We start from the raw sequence: 12,179 nt of genomic DNA, 5'->3' as shown, positions 1-12,179 counted from the left end.
AATATGAAAAACATCTTTCTTTGGACTACCAGAATTCAAAACAGTAATACATAGGACTGGCTAAAAAATTGATGCAACACTGAAGTGCCTTGAATCATTAAATTAAGAATTGTTTTATTCACATTAGAACATAAAACAATAGAGTTGGAAGAGACCTCTGAGATCTTTTAGTCCAATCCTATGCTCAAGCAGAAGACTCTATATCTGGGATGGCTAACCTTTTATGGCGCCAAGTGCTGAAAGCACGGAAATTACATCCATAATGCAAAGCACCCCCTGCATGCTCCTCCCCATACATGCTTGCATACGCCACACCCCCACAATGCACACTGATGCACTCTACCCCTGCACATGCACAAGCAACCCTGTGTGTACGCCCTGCACATGTGCATATGACCCCCTCATACGTATCTCCCGCATGCATCACATCCCCCACGCATGCACAGCAGAGACCTGAAAATCAGCAGGAGGCGTGTGTGCATGCATGTGCAGCAGTGGTGGGTTTCAAAAAATTTTTAGAACCTCTTCTGTAGGTCTGGCCTGTTTTGTGGGAGTGGCTTTGTGGTGAAACTCACTTAACAACGCTCTTGCTTAGCAACCATGAGCCAAGGTGGCGCAGTGGTTAAATGCAGCACTGCAGGCTACTGCTAGATCAGCAGGTCAGCGGTTCAAATCTCACCGGCTCAGGGTTGACTCAGCCTTCCATCCTTCCGAGGTGGGTAAAATGAGGACCCAGATTGTTGGGGGCAATATGCTGACTCTCTGTAAACCGCTTAGAGAGGCCTGAAAGGCCTATGAAGCGGTATATAAGTCTACTGCTATTGCTATTGCTAACCAAAATGTTGGCTCAGAAACTCTGGCATTTGAAGCATGCAAGTCTTAAAGTGGTCAAGATACAAGACCCTTGCACCCCTAACCCTTTAGGAAAAAAAAACAACTCCAGGGGTGTTCAAACTTGACAGCTTTAAGACTTGTGGACTTCAACTCCCAGAATTCCTCCTCCAGTCATGTTGGCTCAGGAACTCTGGCATTGAAGTGTGGCTCTTTTAAAGCTGTCAAGTTACAAGACCCTTGCACCCCTAACCCTTTAGGAAAAAAACAGCCCCAGGGGTGTTCAAACTTGACAGCTTTAAGACTTGTGGACTTCAATTCCCAGAATTCCTCCTCTCGCTCTTCATCTTGATGATGTGCGGACAGGTGAGGGGAGGGAGCTGGAACCGGTTCTAAATGGCACTGTAGATTTGTGGAACCTCTTCTATAGAAGAGGTTAGAACAGGCAGGAACCCACCCCTGATGTGCGGCAGAACTGAGCTGGGGCAACGCCTCGCATGCCTGCAGAGAGTGTTCTAAGTGCCACTTGTTCACCATCACCGCTCTATATCATTTCAGACAAATGGCTGTCCAGGCTCTTTTTTAAAGCCTTGAGTGATGGAGCAGCCTCAACTTCCAAAGGCAAACTATTCCATTGGTTAATAGCTCTCATTGTTTGAAAATTTCTTCTTAGTTTTAGGTTGTTTCTCTCCTTGGTTAGTTTCCTACCATTGTTTCTTCTTTTAGTTATATGAATAAAGTATTTCCTATAGATTACCTTTACTTACATGAGTTATTTTTCCTGGTAGAAATATTGAACATAGATGTTTAAAATATTGATATTTCTCTTTGGAAAGGTGATTTTTTCCCCACTTTGAGCCTGGCTTCTGGTGATGTCAGGGAAATGTCCTTGTAGTAGTTTCCTTGGGAACATTACGGAAATGGTTTATGTATGCCTTTTTCTGGAATGTTTTTCTGCATCGCACTCTAATATACAGCTTTGGGATTTCCTGATGGTTTATTTTACTAAAATAGAGTAATAATTTGGTATCTTGTATTTTATTTCCCAAGTTATGTAGCCAGCTAAGAGCTTTTCAGAAAAGTAAGTTAGTTCAGAAGTTTATTAATTCTTTCCTGAATATTTCTGGTTTGAATAATGGCATAAGAAAAGATAGATTAAAAGATATTATAAGACCAAGTGGCTGGTGTGTTTCCCTCCTACTAATTGGCCAAGTGTTCCATCTCTCAGGCTGGGGGGTCAAACAGTATGCCCCTCAGACAGGGTTTGCAATTTGGGAGTCCTCCTGGACCCACAGCTGACTTTTGAACACCACTTGTCGGCTGTGACCAGGGGGGCATTTGCCCAGGTTCGCCTGGTGCACCAGTTGCGTCCCTACCTGAACCGGGAGGCCCTCACAACAGTCACTCGCGCCCTTGTGACCTCTAGACTGGACTACTGCAACGTGCTCTACATGGGGCAGCCCTTGAAGAGCATTCGGCGACTTCAGCTTGTCCAGAATGCAGCCGCGCGAGCAATCATGGGTGCACCTCGGTTCACCCACGTAACACCTATCCTCCGCGAGCTGCACTGGCTGCCTATTGGTCTCCGGATACGCTTCAAGGCGCTAGTCGTCACTTATAAAGCCCTTCATGGTATTGGACCTGGGTACTTGAGAGACCGCCTGCTGCCAATTACCTCCACTAGACTGATCAGATCCCACAGATTAGGCCTCCTCCGAATTCCATCGGCTGGCCAGTGTCGACTGGCAACTACCCAGAGGAGGGCCTTCTCTGTGGCTTCTCCGACCCTCTGGAACGAACTCCCCGTGGAGATTCGAACCCTCACCACCCTCCAGGCCTTCCGCAAAGCCCTTAAAACCTGGCTGTTCCGACAGGCCTGGGGCTAAAGAACTGTTGCCCCCGTCTCGAATTGGTATGACTGTTGTGTGTTTTTAATTATGCATTGTTTTGTGTTGTTTTAATTTTTTGTTTGTATCCCGCTTCCCTGGTTGAGTTGTGAGCCTCCCTGAGTCCCCTTCGGGGGAAAAGGGCAGCATATAAATAAAATCAACATTCAACATTATAGTTCTGACAGGTTTCCTGGCCTGGATTATTTGCAAAATTAGCTCTCTTTTAGAATAATTCATTGTGAGCTACTGGTACTTAAAAAAAATAAAATCTAAGAATTGTTTATGATCTTACACAGTATGTTATGTCTACACTAAGCGTAGTATACACTTCTGTGGGGGGAAAAGACGAAGAGGAGGACGAATGATGTGGTGGATAGACTCTGTTACAGTGGCAAGGGCTGTGCTGTTGGAAAATCTGAAATAATAGAATAGAATACTTTAGAATAGAATAGAATTCCTTATTAGCCAAGTGTGATTGGACACACAAGGAATTTGTCTGTGGTGCATATGCTCTCAGTGTGCATAAAGAATACCTTCATCAAGAATCATAAGATACAACACTTAGTGATAGTCATAGGTTACTAATAAGTAATCAAATCTTACTAGGAAACAAGTATAAACCGTAAAAATACAAGCAACATGGTTATAGTCATAAGTGGGAAGAGATAGGTACTAGGAAGGAAGAGAAGAACAATAGTAATACAATCTTAGGTAATATGACAGTGTTGTGGGAATTAGTTGTTTAGCAGAGTGATGGTATTCGGGGGGGAAAACTGTCCTTGTTCTAGTTGTTTTGGTGTGCAGTGCTCTATAGTATCATTTTGAGGGTTGAAGTTGAAACAATTTGGGGGGTCTGTAGATATTTTCAGAGCCCTCTTTTTGACTCATGCAGCTTAGGAACAGATCATCATGAAGAAAATTCATCTAAGTGGTTACTAAGAATTAATACACAATGCCACATAATCAATCTGTGTATGTTACAATAATACACTATAGTATAAAAATATTTATATTTCGCTGTGTAGGATTTTGAATTCAACTGCCACCACAAGGTGCTTCAGAGTGTGCCAAGATATGACTGTAGCACCATCTGCAATTCCTTAAAGCAATGAGACTTCTTTTTTTTTTAAAGCAATTCTCTTAAAGAACTCACTAACGAATTCTCAGAAAAGATGCAGAAAGTTTTTAAAATTACATTTAGGTATTAATTTCAGGCTATAAAGATTATTTCTTTATATTATGTGTACTATATATGTACTAATAATGACATGTCTCATACACTGGTGCTACGGACCAGGTTATTAAAGAATTCCACAAGTACAGGCAATCCTCGATTTATGACCACAATTGAGGCAAAAGTTTCCAAAGTTAGTTGCTAATTGAGATGGTTGCTGTGAATTTTGCCCCAGTTTACGAACTTTCTTGCCTGAGCTGTTAAGTGAATCATTGCAGTTGTTAAGTTAGTATCATGGTTGTTAAGTGAACCTGGCTTCCACATTGATTTTGCTTGTCAGAAGGTCACAAAAGGTGATCCCATGACCCTGGGAGGTTGCAACCGTCATAAAAATGAACCAGTAGCTAAGCATCCAAATCACGTGACTATGGGGATTGTTGTGATAGTTTTAAGTGTGAAAAACAGACATGTCATTTTTTTCAATGACGTTGTAACTGCAAGACATTGGAACTAAAGTAAAGGCCTACCAGTACATGATTGCTTGCCACAAGGAGAGTTGTGAAGAATTCCAGTTCAAGCATTTGCATGATTTATGTCCCAAGAGGGATGCAGTGGCTCAGTGGCTAAGATGCTGAGCTTGTTGATCAGAAAGGTCAGCAGTTCAGCGGTTCGAATCCCTAGCGCCATGTAACGAAGTGTGCTCACGTTACTTGTCCCAGCTTTTGCCAACCTAGCAGTTCAAAATCATGTAAAAATGCAAGTAGAAAAATAGGGACAATTTGGTGGGAAGGTAACAGCGTTCCGTGCACCTTCGGCATTGAGTCATGTTGGCCACATGATCGTGGCTTGATTGCATGGTGTGGCTTGGTGGGTGTGGCTTGGTGGGCGTGGCAGGGGAAGGATACTGTAAAATCTCCATTTCCTCCTTATCAGCTGGGACTTGGAAGGCAGAGAATAGATGGGGAAGGCCTAGTCAGAGGTGGCATTTGTCAGTTCCCCAAACTACTCAAAATTTCTCCTACCTGTTCTCTAGAACTTGTCAGAACCTGCTGGATTTCACCCCTGGGTTATTTGTATATAAAGACTCTGTTGCTCTATCTACAGCAGAGTTTCTCAACCTGTCTGGCTTTGCGGTCTGGTTGATGGGGGAGAGAGGGAATGATTCCATGCGAGCAAGTGTGCATACACAGCTCCATTTTTGTAAGTGGTGAGCACAACCTTCTGCTTGCACAAATGGAGCCCATGTGGACATGCTCACCCAATGCTTGTGCAAGTGGGGATGTGCTCACGAGCTCGCCCACCACTTCTCCAGCCGGTTCCGAATGGCGCAAGGCCCGGTAATGAGCTGCAGCCTGAGGGTTGGGGATCCCTGATCTATAATTAATCTACCATCCACTGGGATATTCAATCTTGCGTGAAAATCTATCACTGAAGTGCCTTTATATATGTATTTTACAGTATTTTTAAAATAGCCAATTTGATGTCTTAAATCCTCTCTTCAGTGGTTTAGCTTCAATTTCTTCAAACAATCCTAAAAATAAAGGTGTTTTTTTTTTTAAAGTTGATGAAATTAATAATGGAATGAGGCATGGATGGTCAAGTGAACAGGCTATATGCTAGCCTGAATTCAGAGCTCATAGCTCACAATCCTGAAGAAGAGCTACATACTGTGATTCATTATACTCAATTCTATTTTAGTTGCAGTTCTTTTCTTTTTTTGCTTTTTAGTTTCTTCTATTTATTGCATTTTTGGCTTTAATAATTCACCTCCCAAAATAAAATTATTATAAAAGAAGTTACATTAAAAATAGCTTTGGAGATATGTGAAGTCCAAATCCAGTATGAGACAAAGAGCCACCAGAAAAGCGAAAACCAGAATCTACCCACAAAATGTCTTGTTTATAGTTGTTTAAAACTCTCTTGATACAGTGATTTTACCTTTCAAAGTAAGGTTAAAAAAAGCTCTTTGAATAGAGGATTGCTTTGATCAGAGAGATCTATACAAGGTAGTCCTTGATTTTCAACCATTCATTTAGTGGCCATTCAAAGTTACAGTGACACTGAAAAATGTCATTTATGATAGTTTTCCACACTTATGACCATTGCAGCATCCCCAGGAGCACTGTGTGATCAAAATTCAGGTGCTTAGCAATTGGTTCATATTTTTGACAATTGCAGTGTCCCAGGATTATGTGATCACCCTTTGTGACCTTCTGACAACAAAGTCAATGGGGAAGCCAGGTTCATTTAACAACCATGTTAGTAATTTAACAACTGCAGTGATTCACTTAACAAATGTGGCAAAAAAGGTTGTAAAATGGGACAAAACTCAAATAAGCAACAGAAAATTTGGGTTCAATTGTCATAAGTTGAAGGCTATCTGTATTTGTAAATGAGGGAAGCATACCCCATAATTTCATTATAAATAAAGGAAAAACATATTTACATCTTGAAATCCAAGTTCATATTTTTCCTATGCAATTCCCAATCCTTAAAAAATATTATGCTTTTCAGAATAGACAAAGGTGCCTATATAAATATACACATATGTATGACAGTAAAAATTGTAAAACATTTGTACACCAGAAATGGATATAAACATGTGTTTATAAAAAATATATACACAACATGTATTTGTTAGTTTTGTTAAGTGATACAAAAATGGGATAAAAGGAGTTTAATGTCTGGCAAACAAATAAAAAGTTTCATCTATTTCTTGTTTTCATGAGGCACTTCAGCACAGATGTTGAAAAGTTCAAAGACAATTTAAAAAATGGAAATAAATCATGTTCATCCAAATATGCAATAATTATAAGGGCGAATTGGTCATTATATTGAAATTGTATTAGCCTGTTATCATCCAAAGATCTGAGAAAGTAGCAGCAGATCCTACTGGATCACAGAATCATCTTTCAGGAGACACAACTTCTTTAACAAAAAAGTTCTACGGTACTTTAGAGATCAAATTAATTTGATCTCTAAAGGGTTCTTCTTTCCACTTTGACCTGGTCACCCTTTTCTTAACGTCTTCGAAGATACCGTTTCACTCTGTGTAACAATGTAAGCTTCAAACTTTTAAATCAGCCGTTAAGTGTAAGTCTTTCCCTCCAACAGTTCTTCACACTCGTTTTCTTTCATCTTATCCGCAGTCTCTCTACCCCCAACCTCCTCATTTTATATTGTTCCCTTGGTGCCCCTTTGGCATGTTTCTGGGTTCTGGTGCAAAATGTTAGCTTTTTTTCCTTTTCAAATCTCAAACGTGTTATTTTTCCCTAACCGGAATAAAACTAACCTCGATGTGAGAAATATTAAACTCTTTTTGCGCGCGGAGTATTTCCCTCTCCCTCAGGATTTTTTTTTTTAAAGTACAGTGTTTCTTTAAAAGTCTCCATCTGCGTTTCCCATTTGATGCTCCTCTAAGGTTTCGCGTGATTAATCATTGCGTACTTGGCTTTGGTTGGAGGGGCTGGGGATGCGAGTTAAGCCCTCCCTCTCAAATTTCTCCTCCCAAACTTGTTACTCACACCCCAGGCTTTAAAAAGTGATTCCTGGGCTCAGTTGCTTCGTAGCAAGGAAGCTCCCGAACTGGGAAGGAGGAGGACATCGTCTTGCGGACATTAAGGAAGAATTTTTCCAGCTTAGCCGAACGACTCTGTTAAAAGCAGCAGCCACAGAGCTTTCTCCCCTCGGCGCTCATTTTCCGCCAAACTTCCTTGCTCTCCGACGAGTTCATTCAGAAGTGCCCGCGCGCCGAAGCCGCAAAGCTCCATGGATCCACCTGTCACCAGAAGCTGCGAGAGGAATCCCCACGCTCCCTCCATTCTCTGGGAATGCCTGAACCGCCCTCTCGGCCAGAACGACCCGGCCAACTTCCCTCAGCCTATTCTGCCTCCGAAACCAGGTTTGGGCTACCTGGATTTCTCGGTCCCCTGTGAGGCTGCGGCTCCTCAGAGCCTTCCTCGCGCTGAGCGCGCTTTCGAGGAACCTGGCGTATCCTTCCAGCCGCCGGCCTGGCACGTGGCGGCTTCTGAGATGGTACCGCCGGCGAAGTTGGCTTCGGGGCCAGGAGGCAGCCAAAGATCCAGCAAAAATAACCTCCTCGCGAGGAATGTGGCAAGCGGCGCTGAGAATAAAGCAGCCAATTGGAGAGTGGAAAACGCAGGTAAGTGGTCTAGATGTGGGTTGGCCGGCTTGATTTTCATTCAGTCTTTAATTGAAAATCCCGCAGACGCTTCTCTGCTCTGCATTTATATTAAATCCTTAATTAAATTAGAGTGTGTGTAAAGGTAATTTTCAAAGAGATCTCTGTGCTAGATTTAGATTGCCATAATACAAACTGGCTTTAAAGAGAGGGAGGTATCATGATCTCAAAAGAATTTGGGAATTGTTTTGGAATAAGGAGGGACAATATATAATCTTCTGAATATATGAAGTGCTGTCAGTCTTCAATGGCCAACAGGCAGAGAGATGGGAAAAGGAATTCAATAACATTTGGAAGGCCAGGGGTTGTCATGTGTGGGTTAAGATCCCAGGGGAAACTTAGTTCCACAAAAAACGAGACTCCTATTTCACTTCGGAGTGATGGCCATATAAGCATCTTTGGAATTTCTTTGAATGGTAAGTGGTGCTCTAAATATCAAAACGTTAAGTTATTTCCTCTCTGAAAAAAAAAAGAGAAAATGGGAAGTTGGATTTATTTAAAATAAGAGCATAGCTGATTCCACTTTGAAATGTGACTATTTCCAGGATATGGTAATTCCAATTTACTGGATTACAAATTACTGTTTACTGGTTTCCAAGATTACCAGTTTGTAACCTGGAGATATTGTATAGCAACTCTCTAAAGAGAAGACTTTGAGAGAATGCCAGTTTGCCTTCTATTGCCAGAGTAAGGACACCTGAATAGAAAGGTGTGGTACAGTATTAATAAGAATGCCCCTTATTTCAATATCTTCCCTTATTTATATGCAGGGAATGAGACTGGGTTCTGGTTTGCTACAGCAGGTGAGATGGAAGGTTGGTACTGAGGTCAATGTAATAATGAAATGTTACAGTGGATGAGCCCAGCAAAAGGAATTACATCATTTTTACTCCCAGTTTGGTGACTCTAATTTGAAAGGATTTGGTTTACACATAATCTAAGGTTAGATTCTGCTCTCTTTCTAGATGTGGCTGCTCAGTGGCGTGATGGTAGTCAGAGAACAAGTGAGTATTTTTGTTTATTGAACTATACATTTTATGGTGTTAAATGCTGATTGCATCGACCCATCTCATAAAATCTGGGAGGGAAGGTATGTTGCAGACATTATTTGCCAAGGACCTATGGTAGTTCGTTGGGTCCCAAGGAGGTGGGCTTCTCAACTGCTGTGCCTGCCCTATGGAAGATTCTTCCACCCCTCCCTGAAGTCATGTTAGCTCCATCCCTGTTTTCATTCTAGAAGTCCTTCAAGACCTGGTAGTGTCACCAAGCATGGAGCCCTAGGGGACTGGAGACATTTTTAAATGGCTGCATTGTAGATGTTGTTGTTTTTTTCCTCAACAGAGTCCCAGCTAATGGCAAAGCTCTGCATTTGGTTGAAATTGGTGGTCAGAACAGCAACAGGAAGCAAATTTAGTCTAGTGATGAAGATAGTCACAAGCCAAGAAAGTTCAAGGATCTTTTTCCTGGATATTTTAGTATTAGATAAAAAGCAACAAATAGACCCAAATAGAGTTGATTTTTAAAAAATTAGCTTGTCGTTTGCCTTAAAAAGGGCAATTCCAGCTCCCTAACCTTGAAAACATTCCAGACTTGGATAAAGTCAGTGAATGTGTACAGGAAGCATATGCTTCCCCCCCATCTTTCTGTTTGCATGTATGCTCTGTGTGTGTGTGTGTGTGTGTTTGTGTTTGCTTTAAAGTTCATATTTTCCCCCTTTATCTGATACCAGATTTTCATTGCATTGTTACCAGCTACTCTGTTTTTCAGGCTCCTGACCTGGTATTAGTGCATGATGAATAGGAAGCTTATTTTTCATCATTTACAATAACATTAACAAGATTAGCATCCATCAGGGTATTTCTTCCTCTGTTTCAAAGTGGCAATAATTTAGGGTTCTTATGATCTTTTTCTCTGTTTTATTTTCCCTAGCTTCCAGCTATGTTCACACATCTTGCTAGCTACTATTTTAACTAAACCATCATTTGTTGAATCGTTGAATGTATTTGGTTCATGTCATGGGCTGAGCCTCCAATGAATGAGCCTAGAATTGGTGGGAGGGGGATTGCGTGCTCTCCTGATGGGTTTAGTTGGACATAATGATAAATATCTCCCTTCTTTAGAGAGCCAGGTTGCTGTCCGCAGCAACCCTACAACCGCCCCAAAGAAAGAAGGTTCCAGAGCACGGAAGGAGCGCACAGCATTTACTAAGAGTCAGCTGCAGGAGCTTGAGATGGAATTTATTCACCACAATTATCTGACAAGGCTGCGCAGATATGAGATTTCTGTGAATCTTAATTTGACCGAAAGACAGGTAAGACTTTTCTGCTTGGTCTACCTCTAAAGCAGTCTCCTTCTGGTTGGGGGATTTGGGGAGTTGAAGTCCATGCATCTTAAAGTAGCTGAGATTGAGACACATTGGCCTAGAGAAGGGGAAGAAGTCTAGGGATGTTCAGTACCTGCTCACTTATAACCATTTTGAGTATCCCAATTTTTTTAAAGGGAGAAAGAAGGTTATCAATACCAAATAATACCTTCCTTCTAGCAGTACACCTTTATTATTATTTACAATAACTCAAGGCAGTGAACATCCAACACACCTTGCTCTCCTGTTTTCCCCACAACAACAACCCTCTGAGATAAGTTGGGATGAGGGCGAGGGATTGGCCCAAGGTCACCCAGCTGGCTTTCATGATTAAGTGGAACTAGAACTCAGTCTCCCAGTTCCTAGCCTGATACCTTAACAATTAGGCCAAACTGACTAAGGCAACAATACACCAGATATTTTAAAACACAATTCCCATAAGACACCATGGCTAAGACAAAGCTAGCTGATTTTTGAAGATTTTTCTCCTTGAAAAGAATTTGCTTTACCATTAGGCTTAGTGTTTCCTGTCTGTCTTGCTCTTGAGAGTTAACCGAGATCAAAGTTCAAGGATATGGGTTTTCATATGACATTAAACACAATTTGTTTTAACCATATTTTGCATAAGCCATCCTGACCATAAATTGGTGTCTGGTTTGCACATTCTTCTAAAACAAAAGCAACCAACTCCACAACTGGATGGGATAGGTAAGACCAAATACAATGGCAATGCCCTGAGTATCCACACATTCTGTCCTGCAAACAAAGCACTGAGAAAAATGCATCTGGAGTTTGCTAAGCCATTTCTACAGAATTTCTTTTAAAGTTATGCCTGCTTGCTCTGGCAGTTTTTGTTTTTTTTTTGCTGGCTGCTGGTAGAATGCAGACTTTAACAATCATTTGGTATGAATGATTACTGAAAAGCAAGTTGAACTACTGCAGTCTGAGTTGGCACCCCCCAGGTATGCTAAACTACAACCTCCTCCCTCTGATCAGTGAGCACCTGGATTATGAGGGGCATGATTCACAGTTTATGGAGATTACCTGATTGCAGAAGGCTTCGTGGATCATTCAGAGTTTTCAAGAATGTGTAATAATAAGCCAATATCTTTTAAATGTGCAAGGTTCCAGCAAGAAGAGCAGACTAAGTGAAGACTCAATGGCTGGATTTTCAATTGTTTGAATCCATAGTTTGCTTTAACCATAGTTTTAATAAACTGCAAAGATTGGATATTGATTAAACGCCAAGATCAAACCCATAACATTATTGGGTGTGACTTAGCACAATGCATGAACCCCCAGTCATGGTCTAGTTCACAAAATCCTTGTGCGTTATACTTGTTCTTGTTTTATTTAGCCTTTTCTATGTGGTTGATGAAATAAATCATTGCAAATATAGCTAGTAATTCTCCTCCCACCCTCTGTAGTGGTGGGAGGTAGGGGGTTCCACTGCACTTTACACAACGTAAAGCCTTAGGTTTGATTTGGAACAAGCTCACAGTTATCTCAGCTTGGACATGCCATTACATGCAGCTTAAATTAATCAGAATTATTGTCTTGTTTCTTGTGCAGGTTAAAGTGTGGTTTCAGAACCGCAGGATGAAGTGGAAACGTGTGAAAGGACTGCCGGTGTCACCCCAGAACAAAACGGGAGAAGTGAAGCCTGCTGTCTCGACTCCAGAGTAGCCTGTTCTCTGATAAATTGATCTCTAACAACCTTGT

General features: G+C 41.5%; 1 protein-coding gene across 1 annotated transcript; it reads left to right on the top strand.

Annotated features, from left to right (window-relative positions):
* Window positions 1-7,662: 7,662 nt before the first annotated feature.
* MEOX1 (mesenchyme homeobox 1) lies at window positions 7,663-12,143 on the top strand. Its single transcript, XM_032235944.1, has 5 exons — window positions 7,663-8,056; window positions 8,866-8,898; window positions 9,061-9,099; window positions 10,216-10,406; window positions 12,030-12,143. The coding sequence occupies exons 1-5, from the start codon at window positions 7,663-7,665 to the stop codon at window positions 12,141-12,143; spliced, it is 771 nt and encodes a 256-aa protein (XP_032091835.1).
* Window positions 12,144-12,179: the final 36 nt, after the last annotated feature.

Source organism: Thamnophis elegans, chromosome Z (assembly GCF_009769535.1).
Source record: "Thamnophis elegans isolate rThaEle1 chromosome Z, rThaEle1.pri, whole genome shotgun sequence".
Taxonomy (NCBI): Eukaryota; Metazoa; Chordata; class Lepidosauria; order Squamata; family Colubridae; genus Thamnophis; species Thamnophis elegans.
The sequence above is the reverse complement of the archived record's forward strand: the minus strand, read 5'-3'. Positions and strand labels throughout refer to the sequence as shown.

Bases quoted from the DNA above. Each gene is read 5' to 3' on its own strand.
- MEOX1 (XM_032235944.1), top strand. From the start codon at position 7,663: ATGGATCCACCTGTCACCAGAAGCTGCGAGAGGAATCCCCACGCTCCC. The intron at 8,899-9,060 runs GTGAGATGGAAG...CTCTCTTTCTAG, and splicing joins GTTCTGGTTTGCTACAGCAG to ATGTGGCTGCTCAGTGGCGT. The intron at 10,407-12,029 runs GTAAGACTTTTC...TTTCTTGTGCAG, and splicing joins TTAATTTGACCGAAAGACAG to GTTAAAGTGTGGTTTCAGAA.